The following is a 22,181-nucleotide window of genomic DNA, read 5'->3' as shown; positions in this document are numbered from 1 at the left end:
TCTGTTACTAATAGGACTATCTGAAATCAGACCAATACTTACATATGTAGTCTGTTACTAATAGGACTATTTGAAATCAGGCCAATACTTACATATGTAGTCTGTTACTAATAGGACTATCTGAAATCAGGCCAATACTTACATATGTAGTCTGTTACTAATAGGACTATCTGAAATCAGGCCAATACATATGTAGTCTGTTACTAATAGGACTATCTGAAATCAGGCCAATACTTACATATGTAGTCTGTTACTAATAGGACTATCTGAAATCAGGCCAATACTTACATAATATGTAGTCTGTTACTAATAGGACTATCTGAAATCAGGCCAATACTTACATATGTAGTCTGTTACTAATAGGACTATCTGAAATCAGGCCAATACATATGTAGTCTGTTACTAATAGGACTATTTGAAATCAGGCCAATACTTACATATGTAGTCTGTTACTAATAGGACTATCTGAAATCAGGCCAATACTTACATAATCTGTAGTCTGTTACTAATAGGACTATTTGAAATCAGGCCAATACTTACATATGTAGTCTGTTACTAATAGGACTATCTGAAATCAGGCCAATACTTACATAATATGTAGTCTGTTACTAATAGGACTATTTGAAATCAGACCAATACTTACATATGTAGTCTGTTACTAATAGGACTATCTGAAATCAGGCCAATACTTACATAATATGTAGTCTGTTACTAATAGGACTATCTGAAATCAGGCCAATACTTACATATGTAGTCTGTTACTAATAGGACTATTTGAAATCAGGCCAATACTTACAGATGTAGTCTGTTACTAATAGGACTATCTGAAATCAGGCCAATACTTACATATGTAGTCTGTTACTAATAGGACTATCTGAAATCAGGCCAATACTTACATATGTAGTCTGTTACTAATAGGACTATCTGAAATCAGACCAATACTTACATATGTAGTCTGTTACTAATAGGACTATTTGAAATCAGGCCAATACTTACATATGTAGTCTGTTACTAATAGGACTATCTGAAATCAGACCAATACTTACATATGTAGTCTGTTACTAATAGGACTATTTGAAATCAGGCCAATACTTACATATGTAGTCTGTTACTAATAGGACTATCTGAAATCAGGCCAATACTTACATATGTAGTCTGTTACTAATAGGACTATCTGAAATCAGGCCAATACATATGTAGTCTGTTACTAATAGGACTATCTGAAATCAGGCCAATACTTACATATGTAGTCTGTTACTAATAGGACTATCTGAAATCAGGCCAATACTTACATAATATGTAGTCTGTTACTAATAGGACTATCTGAAATCAGGCCAATACTTACATAATATGTAGTCCGTTACTAATAGGACTATCTAAAATCAGGCCAATACTTACATATGTAGTCTGTTACTAATAGGACTATCTAAAATCAGACCCATACTTACAGAGGCTGCTTCTGGTTTGTCTGCGGTTATATCTTCTCCTGTTCCAGGACTGTGTGAATGTAAATGATGTGTCTTTGTCATAAGAAGCATTCTGTGGTATGGGAAAAATATAAACAATCATGTAAATAATAACCCCATTAATGCACTATTATACTGGCCTAGTCCACCAAATTATATAGACATACTAGCCAAAAACTTGAGCTGCAAATATATCATTACTTAATATATATCATAATTTTGTCGGGTCAGTGCAATATAGTCGTGTGCGCCATTTTGGGGAAATTGAAATAAAAATAGATAAATGCACATAATGTGGTTTGATCAAGCAAAATCAGTCTGAAGTCAGCCATATACAATATTCAGTTTATTGGATTGTAACAAGCATTTGCAAAGCTACATTTTGCAGAAAATCCCATTGAAATTGGAGAGTTCAAAAGATATGAGCAGTTAAAAGAGTTTCCAAAACAATAGGAAACAAAAGGAAATATTGTCTTTGTTTGGCTTTATCTTAAAATCAATATTTCCGAGTTCTGACTGATTTTGCTTGATCACATCATACATTTAAAGTTATTTTGCAAACCTTAAAAGCAATTAATACATTCTTAATCAAATAAATAAAATGTCGTTATGTGCAGTCCTGGTAAGTTGAAAAAGCCATATGTAGTACATACTACTTTCTTGTAAATCCATCAAGGCTCTACATGTTAGTATTGTTTACAATGTAGCTCATGAAAGATGTATGCATAGGTCAACACGGTCATCCGGGTAAGTTTTTAACGTAAATACCGATGTTGTGTTGTTGTTTGGGTTTTGCGCTGCGCTGTGCTTTGTTTTCAACGGCTCCTGACCGGAAGTGACATAGCTCCGGGGTCACCTATACTAGAAAATTGTTATTACAGCCTTTTGGGTAAAAACTAGATACTAAGGGATGAAAAAATATTAATAGCGATAAAATATAAATATCTTCAAGAACAATGTTAATTCCAAATTTAAATATGTACAAGCCATTTTTCATGGCGAGTCATTCCAAGGTTCAGACAACTTTCTTACACCAGGCAAATCAGCTTGTACATTGTACATACAGCATTTGGTTTTCTGTTTTACAAGCTTAGTTCTGAATTCAAATTGTTCTCAGAAGATTTTCATCCCTAATGGTTTTATAGAAAGGGCTGGGCCTTAACTTTTTGTGGCACTAGCCAGTCTGGCTTGCAGCTCTAGAAAGTTACAAGCTGACAGAAATTTTACAAGCCCAAAATAATCAGCAACACTGGCCATGATCACTGAGCCTGCGTGAGGTATGTGGGACACTAATTCCAAGTTTGGGGAATCTCAAAGATTAAATTGCCACAACGTATTATAGGCTGTCCAAAAATAGGTTAATAAAAATTGCAGGCATTTCAATTTGGGAGAACAATTTTACTGCATTTTTTGTTGCCGAGAAATTTAAAAAAAATGGTGATAATTTTTTCTCAAAAATGTTTTTCTCATACATTTCATTAACAAGCAATATGAAATCACTAAATTTTATATAAAAATGTATCTTAAATTTGCTTGAAACTAGAGTCAATTTTCCTATTTAATCTACTCTGCACTGATTTGATAATTAATAAAAGTAATTTATACATCCGGACTCTAAAATAAAACAATAAAAATGCATTTCGCATTTAATTTAGATTTTCAGGCAAACTATAGGATACATTTTTCATACGTATAGATCCCGGGGGCTGGGGGAGGAATCCTCAATATTTTGATAAGGGTGGATGGTCCATACAATCACACACCCCAATGTTGATGCTTGTATGTGGGTTTCTGACCAAATTAACCATATATTTGGCCATTTTAGCCTAACAAATGCTCTTGACACAAATTTGTTCCACTTTTGCAACATATTTCATCATTTTAGCTTCAATATGGCAAAATATGTTTTATTTACAAGCAATATCAAATCGCTAAATATTTTATAAAAGGCCATGTGTTTTGAGTTGGTAGATTTTTCAGTACTCAAAATTTCCAATTTTTTTCCTCTTTGAAAATGCACGCTTTTTGAAACAAATATAATTGTTTGTTAACTAAACCCACTTGTACAAGAAAAGTATACATTTCCTGACAGGATATTAAACAGGGAATCAAAAAATGATATTAGTTTCCCAGTAGGAAGATTGGTTATTGAGGTAGTGGAAGTTGAATAGCAACATCTTCAGTGGGATATATTTTTTACATACTATTATACCCTATGCTGAAAAGAACATCATATTTGAGTTCCTTGGCTCAAGAGCTTTAAAAATATGTATACCTTATTGTGATACCTGCGTCAGGTTTTGTTGTGTGCGAACATATTTGAAACACACATTTGGCATTCGAATAGGGATTTACACACAAACAGTGCAATTTAAGGCATTTTCTGTAATCAAGTGATTTGCACTAGAAATTCACTCAATTTTAGGACACAGTTAGCTTTTTTAGTTTCTAAATAATTGTTCTTAAGTCTTTACAACATAAAACCAATTAAAAGAAGCAAATATATCAATATACCCCCATTTTTTTGACATTTTTAGTTACATTTACATATCAATCCTCCATATCAATCCTCGGCTCCACCCTGTCAATTTTTCACTGAAATCAAAATAACTTAAGAATGGTAAATGCTACATAATATGTTATGGTATCAATACAAAGGTCTCATCAAAAGCTTTATATTGATAGGTAATTTGTCTAGGTAGCTGATACCCTTGACTTAAAAATAATAATAATTAGCACAAAAATCTCGCACAAAAGTACTGCTCCACCCTATTGGTGTCCCCAGCTTGAAACGCATGGCCAAAAATCAATTTTCATATCGCTGCACTGATTGACAATTAATAAAAGTAATTTCAGACATATGTTACCATATATCTGAGCTCTAAAAAACAAAGCAATAAAAAAGGATTTTGCATTTAATTTAGATTCTCAGGTTACCTGCAGGAGATGCGTAGATCCCAGTATATCCCAATATTTTGATAAGGGAGGATGGTCCATACAACTATCCCCCCATGTTGACTCCTGTCAGGGGTGTGAATGACCACAGATAAAAAAATCTGAAAAAATCTGAAAAAGTCTGAAATTTGGAAAGCTCCTATACTTTTGTACAGAGGAAGAGCAGAAAAAGAGATCAAAATTGAGATCAAAAAATCTGAATTCAGATTTTAATCTGAACTCTCACACCCCTGCTCCTGTATGTAGGTTTGTGACCAAATTAACCTCATATTTGGCCATTTTAGACACCACAAACACAAAGCCTAATCCCATCAAATTATATTCAAGTTTGAATTAAAATAGGCTATTCAAGTTGAAATCCATACACCCCTATGCAAGACAAAACCTTAATCTTCCACACAATGGGGGCTACCTGAATGAGTGAGTCCATTTGAAATCTACACTCCCTGTAGGGGAGATTAAGGTCATGTCTTCCATAGAGGGTGTATGGATTTAAACTGGAATAACCTGATGTACCTTCCCACAAGATCTGTCGTTGACACCCCAGCAGTTCTCTGGCATTCCCTGAAAAAAATAGTTTAAAATTTTTTTAATAATTGTTAAAACAACAATTAATGTTGGATAGACATTAATAGTTAGACAACATGCTGAATATATTAATAACTAGTAGCCTTGGTTCAAGACGTCAAGCTGTTTTTCTCTCTCTGTCTCTTCATTAAAAATTACTTAGTTCCACCATGGTCCACAAATGACTCGACTATTTCAGCTTGTTTTGGCTTTTCAACACATTTACTCACATGTGAGATCATGGGAGAGATACCCTGCAATATAACCACAGACAATTTGCAACACAGCTAGCAAAGTTGCAGATAGACCCAGCATGCAGATCCCTTGTCTCACTCCAATACACCCACACACAGTACATATGTGTATGTAACTGCAGACATGGTATTCTCACTACAGTATTACTATAAACGGTTCCAAAAAAGTAAGTCCCCCCCTAAGATATTTTAGTATAATCCAAAAACGGCTTGATCAATTCTCTTGTTTTAAAGTTTGGAACATAGGCTGATTAGTTATGCATCAAGTGAGCGAGTTTTTGTTGCTACTTTTTATCATCTTCATTGCAAAATGCAGTCATTTACGATATTTTCGGCCAAAAAAAAGTTGCATTTTTCTACATAGGCTTTTTATGCTTGAATTTGTGTTTGACAATTTTTCTCTTTTAAGGTTGGTCTGAACCCTGGAATTATGGAAACTTTCGGGCCTCATAACTGCTAAAGTGTTGGTGTAAAGTATATAGTATACATATTTAGAATGGCAAAGACTTGATAAGTTCATCTGTGATGTCAAATTTGGGCCAAAATGCTCATTTTTGGCCCAAAATCCCAAAAAACGGTTTTTTGGCCCACTTTTTTTTTTGTGCAACAAAAAAAAAAAAAATTCTTGGGCCAAATTTTTTTTTAAATTAATTTTTAAAACTAGACAAAAATATCTAGGGACGGTTTTTTTATTTTTTTGAATTTTGACCAACTTCAAAAATATTTGAAATCTGGGCGAAAATCAGGCTTTTTATGATTTTTTTGAAAATTCAGCATTTTTTGACCATTTTTGGTGCAAATTTCTTGAAGTTGGTGAAATTTTTAAAAATGAAAAACGGTCCCTAGATATTTTTGTCTAGTTTTTAAAAATTAATAAAAAAAAAATTGGCCTAAGAATTTATTTGTTATGTTTAACGAAAAAGAACTCGGCCAAAAACTTGTTTTGCCACAAATGACCATTTTGGCCCAAATTTGACCTCACAGATGAACTTTATCAAGTCTTTGCCATTCTAAATATGTATACTTTTATATACTTTAGACCAACAATTTAGCAGTTATGAGGCCCGAAAGTTTCCATAATTCCAGGGTTCAGACCAACCTTAAGTGAGTAATTTAATCAAAAAGAAGCATAATTGCATTTAATTAAGTTTAAGCCTTTCTAGATTTAGGTACATTGTACCACACATTCAAAAACAGTGGTTCAGTGAATAAATTAAATTGAATGCTGCAGCTTATTAATGTCTTTTAATAATGAATAGGCCTTCCTTCAGGTGAGATGGCTTCCAAGCATCGTTCTTCTCTGCTGTTGGTCAAGCTGGTTCCCCGCATGCTGCAGGATTTACTGCCAAGTCCTTTAAGGTGATGTGGTCCCTCACTTGCCCGCTTGTAACAAGTTGAGTCTTGATAAACTTGGCCACCCATATAAATGTTTTTTGAACCATTCAAGGAATGACTAATGAAACAAGTGTATAGGGCTAGCATAAAAGATATAACCAGGAATCTGTTGGTCCATTGGTTAAATTAATCAATGAACACAAGATTTATCACTGAAGTTACAGTTGTTCCTTAACACATTTTAATGCATACAAAAAGCCAATTTAGAAAAGTGCAACTTTTGTTGATGAATAAAATTTCATAAATGGCTCTATGATTACTCACTGAACCATAAAACATGTTTGAAAAGTGTAAAAATTAATTCATGAACATCTTAAACAGACTTAAGTTATTTTTTTAAATAAAAAACAAAACAAAAATAGAAACATTCCTTTTTGATTAATTTTATTCAAGTGAAAGAGGTCTGAAACCAAAAGTCATGTATTAAAAGCCTATGTAGAAAAGTGCAGGTTTTTTTTTTCGAAAATTTTATAAATGGCTGTATTTCTCAGTGAAGATGATAACAGATAACAAGAAAACACCGTTCACTTGATGCATAACTAATCAGCCTATGTTCCAAACTTTAAAACAAGAGAATTGATCAAGCCGTTTTTGGATTATACCAAAAATTCTTAGGGGGGACTTATTTTTTGGAACCGTTTAGTTAGCCTAGGCTGGAGTGAACTAAGGTATAGATACATGTAGCATGTTTTCTGCACACATGGTCTAGGTTTATATGGCCATACCAATGATAATGATGATTTATGAACTTAAAGAGGAAAATACACATCCGGATTTATTCATAAGCTCAACATTTTATGATGAAACATAATCCATGATAATTGAAGTGTCCAACTTGCCCAGGTCCAGACCAGCATGACCAATGTAAAAGAACATTGTGATATGTAAGGAATAGGTCGCATGTGAATAGGCTAGTCGCTAAACATGTTCAAAGTGATACAAAATGGTTATTTAAAAGTACTATTACTACAGAAAAGCCTGAGAACTTGAAGCAAGTCTAATAATGATGGCTAATAGACAACACATGTGTGACATTACAAAAATGTTGGCTCATTAGTGGTTGCAACTGTTATAAGACCACACCTTTATTAGTTGAATTGCATGAGGAAACTGATTGTCTTTGGTGCACACTAAGTTTGACTTGTGACCTACAATCTTGGAAAAAAGCCTTGGAACACTTTCATGTTAAGAACGGAAAACAGAAATGTTGAGAAATGACAATGTCTCCAGCTGTGTTCCTAAGTGTTCTAACATTAATTGATGGAGAGAGGAGAAGGGCAAATCATTGCTGCAATGTCCTATTTACTCCTTATGATATGATATACGTTATTTCAATGATTATGCAAAACTCTGCATAGAATTTCAACCAAGTGTGTCAAGTATTCCATGAACTTTTTCAAAGATTGCAGATATCTGTCTATTTTCATGCCACTCCAATGTAATTAACTACGCCATTCCAATGTAATTAACTACACTAGAAATTTCATTTGAACGAAAACAGCTCCCAACAGCGTGACAATTGTTTGTGTACACTGTATGATGAACACCCACGTGTGCGGGTGTGCATGCATAAAACGCCGAAATGGGAAATGAATCCAACCAAGCCAACTCACTTGGTTGGTTAGTATATTATTGAACTTTTCCCAAGCCACCTTCATAAGAGGAAATTACAATGGAGTACTTATCATGAAAAGGATGAAATAAGGCTCCGAATGTGACAGCGCTGGTGTTCTACCAATGAATAACTTCTCCAAGGTGTGCGTATGCGTTGTATTTTAAATACATGATATACAATCGTGGTTGGATTGCGTACAGCTGTACGTGTGTTCATTCAAATACAATTTCTACTGTAGGTGTATTTTTTAAATTGGAATTGGTTTGCTGACTCTTCAAATTCTTCATTCAAGGCCTGATCAAAGCCCATCATTCTGAACATACACAACACTTACTCTGCTTTTGATTTACTTTTCTGTGTTCTGCAAATAGACCCTATTTTTATATTTACCAATTGTCATGATAAGATTTAAATCTGTTCTGGAATTACTTCATAGTACTCAAGGTTAATGGCCATCAGGGAAAATAAACAAACAAAAGTCACCCTTGACCTAGCACAAAAAAATCATCCTGGTCAAGGATTGAGTTTGGTAGTGATCTCAATTCTGCATGTGGAGTAGTCTATATAGGCAATTCACTGTCAGAGTGCACATTAGTAACCATTGGTTACTGCTCCAAGCATGGGCCCATACACCTGATCCGAATTTTGATATGCCATAGGCTTTGTGTTGTGATCATTTCAATCAGTGGTTCAGTAACAAAGTTGATCCAGTTGACCTAGCAACAGTCATATTCTAGCGTGCACTACGACAGCCAAAATCATGATTGGCACATGACTCACTGTCAAATAAATTACTAAAGCTGTTTTACAAGAATTAATATGCTGATATCACTGATGACAATACAAATTGTACGCTACTATAGATCTTCAAAACCAATTATGATGTGCTAACGGTTTTAATAATACAGTCATCTTACTTGTATTTCCCTGCTGATTTAACATGTCTGTAGGTGTCATTCCCGTCTGAATCCAGTGTGATGTCATCTGATATAAAATTAAGAAAGTGAATTCATTGATATTATTTCATATTTAAATCAAGATGCCACTCATTGTCATTGTTGCTAAATAACTGGAAATCAACATTTCCCATAGAATTTTTTAAAATTAAACTATGTCATGATATTTAAAACAGAGCAAACAAACAAACATATAATTGTGAGAAAACAGATATCTATACGCTTGATTCCTTGTAGCATATTTGGAATGAACAAAATGATTCAACAAGGAAAACAGAATAAAAATAACAAAACAAACAAACAAAATGCTATTCACTCACTTCCATGGACACAAAATTCTGCATCATACTTCTTCAATGTTTCCAATTCTGTAATGTACGGCGCACCTTCCACAACTTCATCAACCCATTTGATGGCACGTATCATCTTATAACGCTCTACTTCATTCATCACTGGAGGTCCTTTGTGTTGCATGATATCCGCTGGAATAACAGAAAAATAATCAACACATATTTAAAATTATGACTTTGAACAATTTCAGCTGGAATGTTCATATACACTGCAGGATACATTCCTCTCTGTAAAATTCAAATAATATTTAACACACCTTTTATAGGAAAGGAATTATGTGTTTGTTTCAGTATTATATTGAGGGTTTTGACCAGATGGATGTTGCCAACTTAAGATGAGTGGGATGACAGGAGCCATATTTTCCATTAACTAAAAAAAATTTGTGTTCTTCTTACTATTCTTCTTACTATTAATACGTAGTTCTTATGGGAAATGAGTCAAGGAAGCCAATTATCACATCAATATTTTCAGGGGTCTTGCGGTTCTTGAGTTAAGGCCAATAATGCATCAAAACAAAGGTTTTGAGCATTTCCCACCTTCCAAGAAAAACCATATGGGGGCAGAAATGACACGTATCCCTTACATCAAGCTTTGGGATCTCCTTTACCATTCGACTTGTGTGTCACCTTCATTTGTCTCAAACATTTGAAAGCAAACACCACTAGCATTAAAGGTATGGGAATCATATCCGCATGTACTTGCTTGGTATAGTTCCTGTGCTAGGAGTGTCCATTCTATATTACAAAGTTATCTGTTATCTAAAAACATTTTGAAAAATCACTGTTTTGATTAAAGTTTAGGTTTTTTCTAGAAAGATTCACAGTTGTAAATTCCAAAATTCATAAAACATCAATTTTCAATAGAGCCGGTCTTGTTCCGAGCTCTCAATTTAGAAGGCTACAATTTGTGTACAATGTACTCAGAGCAGGGTTGTAGCTACAGTGGGTAGTGGTGGGTGGCAGAGCCCACCACTCAACTGCAATTTTGGCATTGGAGCCCACCACTCAGAGTCCAAAATTGCACAATTTTGTTGAATTAGTTAAGAATTTGATCAATTTTGACAACAAATGACCAAATATGCAAGATTTTCATCATATACCACCCAGCACTAAAAATGTCCTAGTTACAACCCTGACTCAGAGAAAACTAAGGTGTTGATGCGTGTACAATGCTTACATGCAGTAGTACTCACCATCACTGTGAACTCCAACTATCAGGTAATCTCCCATTAGTTTAGCTTGTCTTAATGAGTTGGCATGCCCAAAATGCACCATATCATAGCTGCAGTATAAATGTGTGAACAATAAGAAAAAGCAAGTACATAATTTTTAATTCAATTCCTCTAAGTCATATTTGTTTTTAATTTATGAATATAAAATACTGAATAAATTAAAAGTTTTTATCAAAATCAATAAATATGAGACCCCCAAACCTCTAAAGTAAACTATCTGATGAAAATTCAATTTAAGCAGATAACAACATAGGTAACAACGTATATAGATAAAAAGTGATAAATAAATCCAAGTAAGGTAAATCATCCACAGTACAAGTGCTCAACCAAGAAGGGAGCTGGAATATATTTAAAATAGACTTGGTGGTTTATTAAAGCATAAATTATTTACAACGTTGTTTCGTGATGGCCAGCCAAGGCCGACCAACACTCATCAGAATATGCTATTCACTGAAAACTCAATGCCCCGATTTCTAGCGCATGATAGGCCTACATTTTTGTAAGGCAACATCTAATCACACATCTAATTTAGAGTTGCCAATACCTTACTAATTCATTCTACATTGAGACATAAAATCACTTGAAGGCGTTATAGGACAGTGCACACACACAAATTCATGAACTCAAATAATGTCGTAGACATTTCTACATTGTACTTACCAGCCATCACACCACACACGCACTGGATTCCTACGTTTCTTTGCTGCACCTGTACCATCCTCTTGGCTGGTAAAAACAGTATTCCCATTTGCAGCAGACATTTTGCCTTATAATTTGCTCTATAAATGGCTAGTGACCACAAGCCTGCAAATAATCCAAACAAATAATAAGTACATTGGTCAATTTGAATATCTATCTACATTGTATTTTATGGTATAAGAAATTAATTAACTGTCAAATTGAAAATGATACTAAGATAAAGAGTCAGAATGAGACATCCAACGAGAATGTTTCAACTTCAACTTAAAGTTGCCCAGTTTAGCTTTGTGAGAATCGAAGTACATTTTGTAGATTCTCGCAAATAAACTGTGTTTACTGTTTATAGTTTTAAAATAAGAGAGAATCCAAAGATTCTCTAAAAAGATTGCAGTCAGAATCTAATAACTGCAATAAATATCTGCCGTTGAGACTTAAGTTCAAGATGAGCTCAGATTTGCTTGCAGCATTCCCAATTAGCTGGTGCCAGTGTAACACACAAATACATTAATGTTGCTGTCATTATACAGTGATGTAAATGGAAATTATAGATTATTTGGATTTACATAACAGTAAGCAGATGTTGTACACCTGTACACTACATTGTATGTGGCAATTGACCTTGTATTTAATTGGAGAATGCATTTAAAACTCTGCCATGTTTGTATTTTTCAACTCCCTCTCACCAAATGACTCCTTTTTTTCTCCTTTTTCTACTGAAAACAAAAGACCCCATTTTTCAAGAATTTCAACAAATTGCTGACAATCTCTCACTAAATGGCCAGGTGTTTTCTCTGAAATTCATTTATTTTCTTGAAATTTTTCACAAATTTGTCAACTTTATATTCTACATAAACATTTTCCCAGTCTCACAGAAATTTCCCCTTCTCTCTTTTTTGGGCTTTCTCACCCAATAACCAACTTTTAGGTGTCCAATTTCTCACCAAAAGATCCCTAGAGTAAAAGTCTGTCTCCCCTCAAATTGAGAGTAACTCCATGTTGGATTTGGCAGTGGCAGATTCAAATCGCACATGCTACATGTACCCTAATCCAGTGGGCATTATACTACACCCATCGTATGTGTGAGTTACGGCTTTTACCAATTGGACAATTGGTAAATGTATTGTAGACAAAATCACATTATTTCACATAGAAACAATCGGTTCTGTTCAAAATATTGCAACTGAATATAAATAATGCTTTCACTGCGAGCAATTTACTGAGCGTAAGGATATTGTATTTCGTGACGATATGTCACGAAACGCCACAAAGTTATGAATAGCTCCGAGGTCAAGAATAAAGTATGATGGGAAGACAACATGCTCTGTAAATAAACAGTTCGTGTAGGTGTCTGTCGAGAGATGCAGAGATTTCCATCAATTTTTTACTCATTTTAACTGTGTTAAATTTTACATCCTAGTGCAGGTGGCTTCCCAACACTCTAGTACACCCATCGAATGTGTGTCATCGGCCCAGTCATCGGCCCTCAGACACACACACACACACAGGCATAGAGTTCTGCAGCAGCATGTTTTGTTGACATTTTTTAATGTTTACATCCATTATGACAGTTCTAATACCATCATTGACAACTCAATACAAAGGATATCAGTTGGCAATTGTAATGTTATGCAATCAAGTTTACAACACTATCTGTCTTACAATGAGCAAAAATCACTGAGTCACGCCATTCAAGTGGCAATATTGATTACTTCAAGTGGCCTAGTGCAGTAACCTGATATAACCCTGTGTGACTGTAGGAACCCATGGATTCGATCCATGTAACACTCTAGTGAGCCTGTTAAATCAACATTTGTATAAAAAGGAATGAGGTAAGATGTAAAAAAAAGTGATGACAATCTTCCTATATTAACGTAGGCCTATACACATTTAGTACACACTCTCTGGAGAACTTTTATATTACCTTGTCAGGGGCGGATCCAGGAATTTTCAATAGAGGGGGCGCCGAGCCACCATCGCCGCTGCTGCGGCTCGGCGCCCACACAAAGTCAGGCGCCGCTCTGCAAAAATACACAGAGTCAGGCGCCGATCTGCAAAAAATAGAGGGGGCGCGCGCCGGGTGCGCCCCCCTCTAAATCCGCCACTGCTTGTTTGTATGGAGATGGTTTATATACCGGCTCCATACATTCGATGTATGTAGCATTATACACATGCTTAGAATGGCGATTTGTCCGTAAACTGGGGAGGCAACCATGTAAACACACTAATTCAAATCTGCCACTGTGAAATACAACATGGCGTTACTCTCAATTTGATTATGCAATCGCCTGTCGTGATCGGCTGTGTTTACTTCTGACCTTCCATTGCTTTACACGGTGTCATCATGCTTCAGCGAATCCGACTAGATTTTGAATGCAAATGGTCTCTAGCCTAGAATGTGAAGCTATCTGTGAGCAAATTCTTGGCTAGAGTTCTCGAGCAACTCAAAGCCTTAAAACCTTCCATTACTGCTAAATCATGAAATATGTCTAGATTTTAAGAAGCTTACATAAACTTGAATGTAATGCATACTCACTGACTGTCACTGGCTGCATGATTGTAAACATAACCAGATAAAAATGACGACTAGAATATATATTAGCTTATATTGCAGTGATTTGCACACATGCACAACATGAACTTACCTGTAAAAAATGTAATGTGTACTTCTACTACTGAATATAAATTATTCAGTCATGCAATACATGAATAGAGAAAAGGTTTTTCCAAATGTGATTGTGGGTTGGGCCACTTTTACTACACGCTGTTAATAGTGGCGCGAAAAACAAGAAAGCCTTTAAAAAAGACAGGCTGCGGGATATGGTGGTGGTGATGGTGCATGGTCCCGGCCGCGATTAATTTTTTCGTACATCATATTTGTAACGCATAGGCTACGTGTAAAATCAATTGAGTTTTCAGAAAATATTATTTTTTCAGTTAGTTTTGCTTTATTCCGTGTTTGATTATGAAAAATGGAAAAAAAAATCAAAATTTACAAAAATGACTCTTGTACGAAAAAAATAAACGGTCCCGGCCCCCGCACTCCGTTCATCCACGGGTGTTCATGCTCATCTAAAATTTCGCGAAATAAGGGGTGTTTTCAGATGAAGAAACGTGATTCGCGAAACACACAAAAAAGGGGTGTTCTTTCAAACCACGTGTTCGCGAAATTGACAAAAAGGCTATTTTCATCGAGCAGCCTACGCGTTTCGGCCAGAAAAGGGTATATTAGAAATATCGTTCGCATTTTAGGGAAAATAGGGGTATTGTCGAAGGGCAAATAATTCGCGAAATCGCTAAAAAAGGGGTGTTTTTCCCCTAAAAACTTTCGCGAAATGAGATGCAAAAGGGGGTGTTTTTAAAGTTCACCGACGTCAAGCATGAATACCTGCGGATGCACGGAGTGCGGAGGCCGGGTGCATGGTGGAGTGAGATATTTGCCTGGGGGCCACTTAATGACTTTATGCTTTTATGTGTTGTCATCATCAAGCAGGCCCGCAAATTTCACACCCTAAACACTGGAGCAGATGAAAATACCAACCCTAATCACTGAGCACGTGATGGCTTGTGAAATGGGACCCTTTTCACTGACCAGTTATCGGCACCCCGGGATCGGCACCCTTTTCATCCGTGATCAGTTGCATTTAGACACCCTTTTCACGGCTACCATAAAAAGCCTTTAAAAGGGTACCCTTTCCACTGATCTACTAAGAAAAAGAAGTTTACAGAGCCACTTGTCGCATCAGGGCTGGACATGTGTCGGCTGACGATGCAGTCACGTTAGCCATCATTTAGCCTACTTTAGATTGGGATGCATTTGCAGTCATTTTGGTTTAGGGGTGGTGCAATAATTACGGTATGTAGGCCCCAGGGTGGTAAGGGGGAAAAAGATTTTTTGGCACTCAGGCCAAAAAGGGGGGAAGCATTTTTGGCAGGTCGAAAGGGGGGAGGGCAAGCGATTTTTGGCATAGATATTTTGGGTTCCCAAAATCTTAGTGCAGGGGGGCAAATAATTTTGGCATGTCAAAAGGGGGGGGAAATAATTTTGGCATGTCAAAAGGGGGCAAAGATTTTTGGCACGGCCAAAGGGGGGGCAGGGGATTTTGGCAGACCACTTTGAGAATTCACCACCCGGGGTACACATATTGCACAGCCCTTATTGATATCGGCATAAATTTCATGAAAATTTTGTTTAGAGTGATGTTTTTCAAAAATTCATATCGAATTTTGGGTCCTTTTTCATCAAAATTTGGTTTAAAGTTTGGTCATTTTTCATTTGTCAGACTGTTCCAGCCGCACATAGGGGCCTATATAATAGGCCTACCACTCAAACAAAAGTTGAGTCCCCCGCTACCATGATAAAGTTTGTTCAGCTTTTAAATATACACAATTATTTGGTTTTTGTTACTGCACGCGTCAACAAAACAAAAATTTTTTACTCATCAGTGAGGTAATTTTTTCCCGAAAAACTCCCTAGCCGCCGACCCCCCCCGCCCAACTGCACCCATCCTCTCTTTTTAAAAGCTCTTCTTGTTTATACTTCGGCAGGCACCCGGAAGTCGGAAATCATGTAGAGTTCAGGAGTTCACAAGGCCAGGTAAACAACCAAAGCAGATGACATGCAGTTGTGCACTGCAGTATAAAGCAACTTTTGTTTCTGGTAATTCAGGATATTGTAAAACTTTATACATGCATGCATGATCACAGTAGAGCAAAATGTAAATGATTATATAGCTGTAAAGTTTGGGCTAGTATTTAAATTTATTTATGTATGCCATGAAGATTCATGTCATCATCATATCAATTATCATGTGATGAATGACATAATCATGAATAAATGATATTGAATTGATTCAATGCATGAATGGGGTACCGTACCGTATCGTATACCATGATTACTGTTTCATACATTTGTGCTATATAACGGCGCGTGTGATTGGTCGAGAGCCGGGCATAAACAACGTTCATGCCCGGCTACTTAACAGCGTGACGATTTTGGTATAGAGAAAACGCAGGAAAATTGTGTTTTGAAATAGCTTCTTTTAAACAAATGTATGGACAGGAATACAATCAGATAATACAAATATCCCATTGATTCTCCGCGATAGTGCTCCGTGAGCATGCGATAGCTCCCGCGATAGCGCGCGGACAAATGGACGGAAACTCTGTAAATAGTACCGTATTTGATGTATAGGCGCTTACACGAAAGGTTAAAAGGTTGATAAAATGACCCACATTGAGAGTCAGTCATGTGCGGTGGAGGACAAACAACCTATTAAATTATCTTCCTCTGTGCATCTTTTGCGCGTTATTCAAACCCATGCATGCTTTGTAAGGAATATTATAGCACTCTGTAGGTGATATATCATGTTCACGTGCTCCAATATCGTTGTTGTGCCTCCAGGGCTAGTGACCTGTGGTGTACATGAAACCTCCCTATACCGTACACAAAATAAAAAATTATATAGCTGCATAATGATGTAATGCCAATGTACTCCTCCCTCCCCTTGAGCTAGACCATCGATTCCCTACTGAGACACGTACTACATGTACATGCATATCCTTAAAATACCTTAATTTGCATCATGCAATCATGTTTTAATATTTATAATAATATTTTTATTACCCAGGCCTTGCCGTTTGAGGCGAGCGATTGCTCTCGCTCGCCAACGATCGCCCAAACTCGATTTCTAGCGAACAATTTTCCATTCGCTATAGACATTTATATCTCCCAAAATCTACCATCGAATCAACCAATTCAGCATTTAATCGATTTTGTGCCCCCTCCAAGCGGAGAAAGTCAAAAATTTTAGTGCGCTTTGCGCATATTTCAACATAAATACATAGATACCGTTTTAAGAACAAAGTTTTACTTGATTATACCCTAATTTAAGTGATATTTGTGAAAATTCGACCACTCGCCTTGCATCATGCTAGCGAGCGATTAACCACTCGCCTTTAAAATCTAGACGGCAAGGCCTGATTACCGGTAATATGAATTCTTATTAATTTGTACTTACAGAGCTCTTCTTTGGATAGTAGCAAGATGTTAGATATTTGAGTCAAAATGGTGGACATCTTCAAGAAATCACTGGTGAATGGGAATGGACGTTTGACTTTAGCATATCAGGAGCTTACAGAAGTACCACCAAATGTAGTCAAGAATTATGCAGCAGCAACAAGGGAGCTGGATTTAAGTTTCAACAAAATTTCAGTATCCTTAGAAATAATTAATTCACCTTGAATGAATTTCATGTTGAAACTGCAAATTACTCAAATCATGAACTAATTAATAACTTATTCAAAAAGTGATTGTTTTGTATGTGGTGGTACATGTTTGTTTGCTCTATTTTTATTGCATGATTGTATAGGGCTATTAAACAGGGCACCTCTTGTAATTATCCTAAATTTACATTTTTATGGCTGTATATGGAAAACTCTTCTGACAATTTTCAGTTCAGTTCATTTTATTTCCATCAAAATTATAAAATATAAAACACAAGATGGAGGTGATGTAGCAGATGTCAAATGTCTGGAACAGTGTATTTGATCATTTATATTGTATTATCTCTTCTAGTGAGAAATTAACTTGGTTTCCATCAGTAGACAGGGAGGCCGATCAGAAAATTTCAAACTGAATTGATCCATTCAATAATTTCTCAGGAAAGAAGAAATAGATTCAAATGTGTGAAGAGGGAAGTGTTTGGTAGTGGTACCTAATCTTGCTATATTGCAATGTTATGTTTTATACTGATAATATTCAAGAGAGAACAAACAAAAACAAAAGAAAAACCAGCAATAAAACACGCCAACAATGAAAATCATTAATGTCATTTTGTGATATCAACATGAGCTCTACATCTTTTATAATTGATCAACTCAGATTCTCCTTATTCTCATTTTAGTGACATGGCAGACACATGATGCTGCACGAAAAAATTAGTCAGGTTTTACCTCCTTGTGTGCCTACCATGGAAAACACTAATATGGATCAGCTGTAAATTGTTTTAATAGAACACATTGAAATGTATCTACATTAATTAATGGATGGCAAGAAATGTGCCATCCATGCAGAAAAACACTATGATGTTGAGTGGTATTTACTGATTTTAACTAATCCGGGGTCTACACATTCCATTTCACTTAAATTATATAGCCAACCACTTAATGCAAATATGAGGCCCGTGTATTTTTGTAATTTTGTTTTCAGCATATATGACAATTAAATCAAACAATGACTGTTTACAAGAGAAGAGTACTGAATGAAGTACTGTAACACTGTCAAATCATCTGCCGAATATAATGTTGAAACATGGTTGCAAGCTGGCAGCAACAATATGTGGAATAACAAATAAATGGATAAAACAGTCAAAAGTTTTCTTTAGAATCTTATTCAGTGGGATATATTAGAGATATAAAAGAGCAGTGCTTGATAAGGCAGGCCATCATGCAAAAAGCAGTGAAAATCAGTGCATGGTCCACCAACCCTGCATGCTGCAGACCTGTGACATTTTGTCACGAAATTCAAGACAGACTCAACCCTAACTTTAACATCAATACATATAACACCCTTGAAGCTTTGTAAGTCTTAAAAGTCTTACAAAGTGTCACAAAAGTGGACCATTGTTACGTTGAATAAAGTTTCTAATTTGACTTCAGGGCCTGTATACGTAGAATTTGGCTTATTTTGAGCACTGTAAAGATTTTGACAGAAAAGAAACTTTTCCTTAACAAACCTTGTGATAGTGAATTACGCTCACTAGAGGGATTTTACAGCATCAATACACTCATCTTAGACAACAATGACATTAAATCACATGTCAAGTTTCCACCGTTGCCTAATCTACACACGTTATGGATCAATAGAAATAGGATATCAAATCTAACTGTGTTTATTGAGAACATTGCAAGGGAGTTCCCTAAGCTCACATATCTGAGTATGATGAATAACAGTGCTGCTCCTAGTTATTTCAATGGTGGATCATATCAGCAGTACACAGATTATAGGTAAGTTAACATTTAACCCCATAGGCACTACAAATTATTGGCCTTTAAGAACTATTTTGATTGGCTCGGGCTATATCACATGTTGAGCCAATCAGAGATAATGGTAAGAATAGTCAGTAGTTCTGAAGGGATTATTAAAATTGCTAAGAATTGTAGTTCTAAAAGTTGTATTTTGATTGGTTACTCAGATGATTTAAATTGATTATATCATGTAAATGACCAATCAGAAAGGCTATAGTGCCCATGGGTAAAAGTACAAATATGTGGTGGCATAGCAACACATTTTGTTCAAGAGTAAATTCATTGAGGTAGGGACTCAATTTGCATCATAGGGTAGCATTGCTTTTAAGGTTCATATCTTTATCCCATGAATGGATTTGTACATTCCACAAAGATGTCTGACATTCTTCTGTGTTTGCTCTGGCAAAGTTTTAAAATGTAGTCATTGAGCTGAAGAACAATATTAAAAGAATCATCAATATCATGGAGATACTTATGCAGGTGTGTATCTTAACAGTTCATTTGAAATGTTGAACTCATTATGATGTTTTCAAGAATGTTGACAAGTGTGAAATTTTTATACTATTTACTTCATTGGAATGTTATTTGAACCCAGATGATACCGAGTGACCTCCATTTCAATTAAGCATAACTTGATAGCATGGTCAAGTAGGGAGTGAAGCATTTGACTCCTGAAGCAAAGAAGGATTTGAATAAATTAAGAAAGTAATGAAAAACACAAACAACTCACATATTTCCCAATTTATAGCTCAGATTCTCATTTGGTCTGTCGAGAAAATTTGAAAACAAGTGTGATTTGCATGTCCAATTTCCCTGCAATGATAACGGTCTGTAATAATTCTTATGTCTTCCCCTTTAGATATTATGTTATTAGTCAACTGCCAGACTTAACCATGTTAGATGATAAGCCTGTCGATGCAGAGGAAAGATATGAAGCGGAGAAGATATACAAGCCAAGGTTAACAGTGAGGAAATCAAAATCAAAAAAGGTAGCACAAACATTTGCTATTCTGTGCATGGAACAATTTATCATCATACAGATTACAGACTGAAAATACTTTTTATTTGAAAGGTTGAATGAAAATTTAGTGATGTGTCCAAAGACCATGCAACAATATTTTAGACCACAAATTGAGCAGAATTCTGGAAAGGAACAGGCAAAACTGCCTGCAAAAATGTTGTATCCTGCTACACAGTATGAACAGAAACTAACAGAGATCTGAATATCTTAATGACTTCAGATCAGGCCTTATGTGGGTGGGGGTAGCGAGGAGCACCCAAATCCACAAAGATCCACTTTTTGGTGGGAGAATTTACAAAAGGTTCACTTTTTGGTGATAAGGCATTCCAGAAGTCCAAAAAAAGGCAAATTGTAGGGTGTCAGGTCCACTTTTTACAAACAATCTGCACTAAGCACAATTTTCATTTGATTGAATTTTGGAAATACTGCATATAGGCTTGCTTCAGATATGGCTATTGTGCTGCCAAACATGTTGTGAGATGTATGTAGCTGTATGTTGAACCATACAGTCGTTGAGCCATACAGCATGATTTTTTCATAATTAGATGTAATTCGTAATTTGTTTTCCAGAAACAAGCTAGCAGCAAAAAGACTAGAAAGAAAAGGACATCATCTAAAGCTGACATGCCAGCAGAGGAAGACAACCAGGAAGAAGGGGAGGAGAGTTAACAAGTGTGCTTGCAAAGGGTGGAAACAAAGTTAAGCTTATAGAGTATAAAGCTTTTCTAGGTATAATAATTGAATGCAATAAGGCCGTAAGTGTACTATACTAGGAATTTCAATTGAATGAACACAGTTTTCAACAGTTGTACGTAATCCAACCACGATGGTATATTTTGTATTTCAAACTACAATACGAATGCATGACCTTGGATACAATACTAACCAATCACGAGTGCATTGGCATGGTTGGATTCACTTCTGCATTATGCACGCACAGTTTCACACGCTGGCGTACATCACGCTGTGTATAATGCAATAAATTGTCACACTATGTCAGGCTGTGTTCATTCAATTAAAATTTCCACTGTAGTAATATCAAAGCACTTACAACCTTATTGCATGCACACATTATGTGACAGGAAGAAGCAAAATGAAGAATGTTACATCATGATAATGATCACAACTTTTAATCAGCTTTCATTTGGTGTGAATGCCATCAAATTATGTCATAAGAAGACAAGTTATAATTCAAACATTGGGTGTTAAAACAAGGTTTTGATTGGTAATTGGCTGTGGTTTGAGTTTGTAAGTGCTGAATTTCTTTGGTATCTACATGCTGTCCGTCACACAGTAGACTACTAAAGATATTGGACCTGCCTGACGTCTATCAGAGAATAGTAAAAACAAAAATTCATAGCATGATATCATTTATTCTTTAGAATCAAATGACTCAAAAACAACTTAGGCAACACTTTCTTCATTTTGCTTGATCAGGTCACATAGTGTACATCAGTATCAAAAGGATGCACTTGTTGGCTGCTACATGTGTCTCTTTTTCCCGGCTCTTTTTACACAATAGCTACAAATAATACCAGAGTATGGTATGTATTGGTAGTTATTATGCAATAGGAGATACATGTAGCAGCCAACAAGTGCATCCTTTTGATATTGATGTATTCAAAAATGAACTATTCCAGTCAAAA

At 35.8% G+C, this 22,181-nt stretch overlaps 2 protein-coding genes across 3 annotated transcripts in view; one reads left to right on the top strand and one right to left on the bottom strand.

Annotated features, from left to right (window-relative positions):
- Positions 1–14,246, bottom strand: part of LOC140156353 (ethanolamine-phosphate cytidylyltransferase-like) — a 39,072-nt gene extending 24,826 nt beyond the window's left edge. For both annotated transcript variants that reach the window (XM_072179326.1, XM_072179331.1), the window contains exons 1-7: positions 14,132–14,246; positions 11,451–11,594; positions 10,752–10,840; positions 9,529–9,690; positions 9,170–9,236; positions 4,938–4,985; positions 1,449–1,539 (exon numbers count right to left, since the gene is read on the bottom strand). In XM_072179326.1, coding sequence (XP_072035427.1) covers positions 1,449–1,539; positions 4,938–4,985; positions 9,170–9,236; positions 9,529–9,690; positions 10,752–10,840; positions 11,451–11,551 — 558 coding nt within the window. In that variant the 5' untranslated portion in view covers positions 11,552–11,594; positions 14,132–14,246. The remainder of the gene's footprint in view (positions 1–1,448; positions 1,540–4,937; positions 4,986–9,169; positions 9,237–9,528; positions 9,691–10,751; positions 10,841–11,450; positions 11,595–14,131) is intronic.
- Positions 14,247–16,048: 1,802 nt separating this feature from the next.
- On the top strand, positions 16,049–21,934 carry LOC140167389 (leucine-rich melanocyte differentiation-associated protein-like). Its single transcript, XM_072190697.1, has 5 exons — positions 16,049–16,146; positions 17,509–17,696; positions 19,230–19,493; positions 20,374–20,503; positions 21,106–21,934. Exons 2-5 carry the CDS (start codon positions 17,554–17,556, stop codon positions 21,202–21,204), a joined length of 636 nt encoding a protein of 211 aa, XP_072046798.1. The 5' UTR covers positions 16,049–16,146; positions 17,509–17,553; the 3' UTR covers positions 21,205–21,934.
- The last annotated feature ends 247 nt before the right edge of the window (positions 21,935–22,181 follow it).

Source organism: Amphiura filiformis, chromosome 1 (assembly GCF_039555335.1).
Source record: "Amphiura filiformis chromosome 1, Afil_fr2py, whole genome shotgun sequence".
Lineage (NCBI taxonomy): Eukaryota > Metazoa > Echinodermata > Ophiuroidea > Amphilepidida > Amphiuridae > Amphiura > Amphiura filiformis.
The sequence above is the reverse complement of the archived record's forward strand: the minus strand, read 5'-3'. Positions and strand labels throughout refer to the sequence as shown.

Excerpts from the sequence above, each read along its gene's own strand:
- LOC140167389 (XM_072190697.1), top strand. The coding sequence starts at position 17,554 with ATGGTGGACATCTTCAAGAAATCACTGGTGAATGGGAATGGACGTTTG. Across the intron at positions 17,697-19,229 it reads GATTTAAGTTTCAACAAAAT|TAGTGAATTACGCTCACTAG; the intron begins TTCAGTATCCTT and ends CAAACCTTGTGA. Across the intron at positions 20,504-21,105 it reads GGAAATCAAAATCAAAAAAG|AAACAAGCTAGCAGCAAAAA; the intron begins GTAGCACAAACA and ends TTTGTTTTCCAG.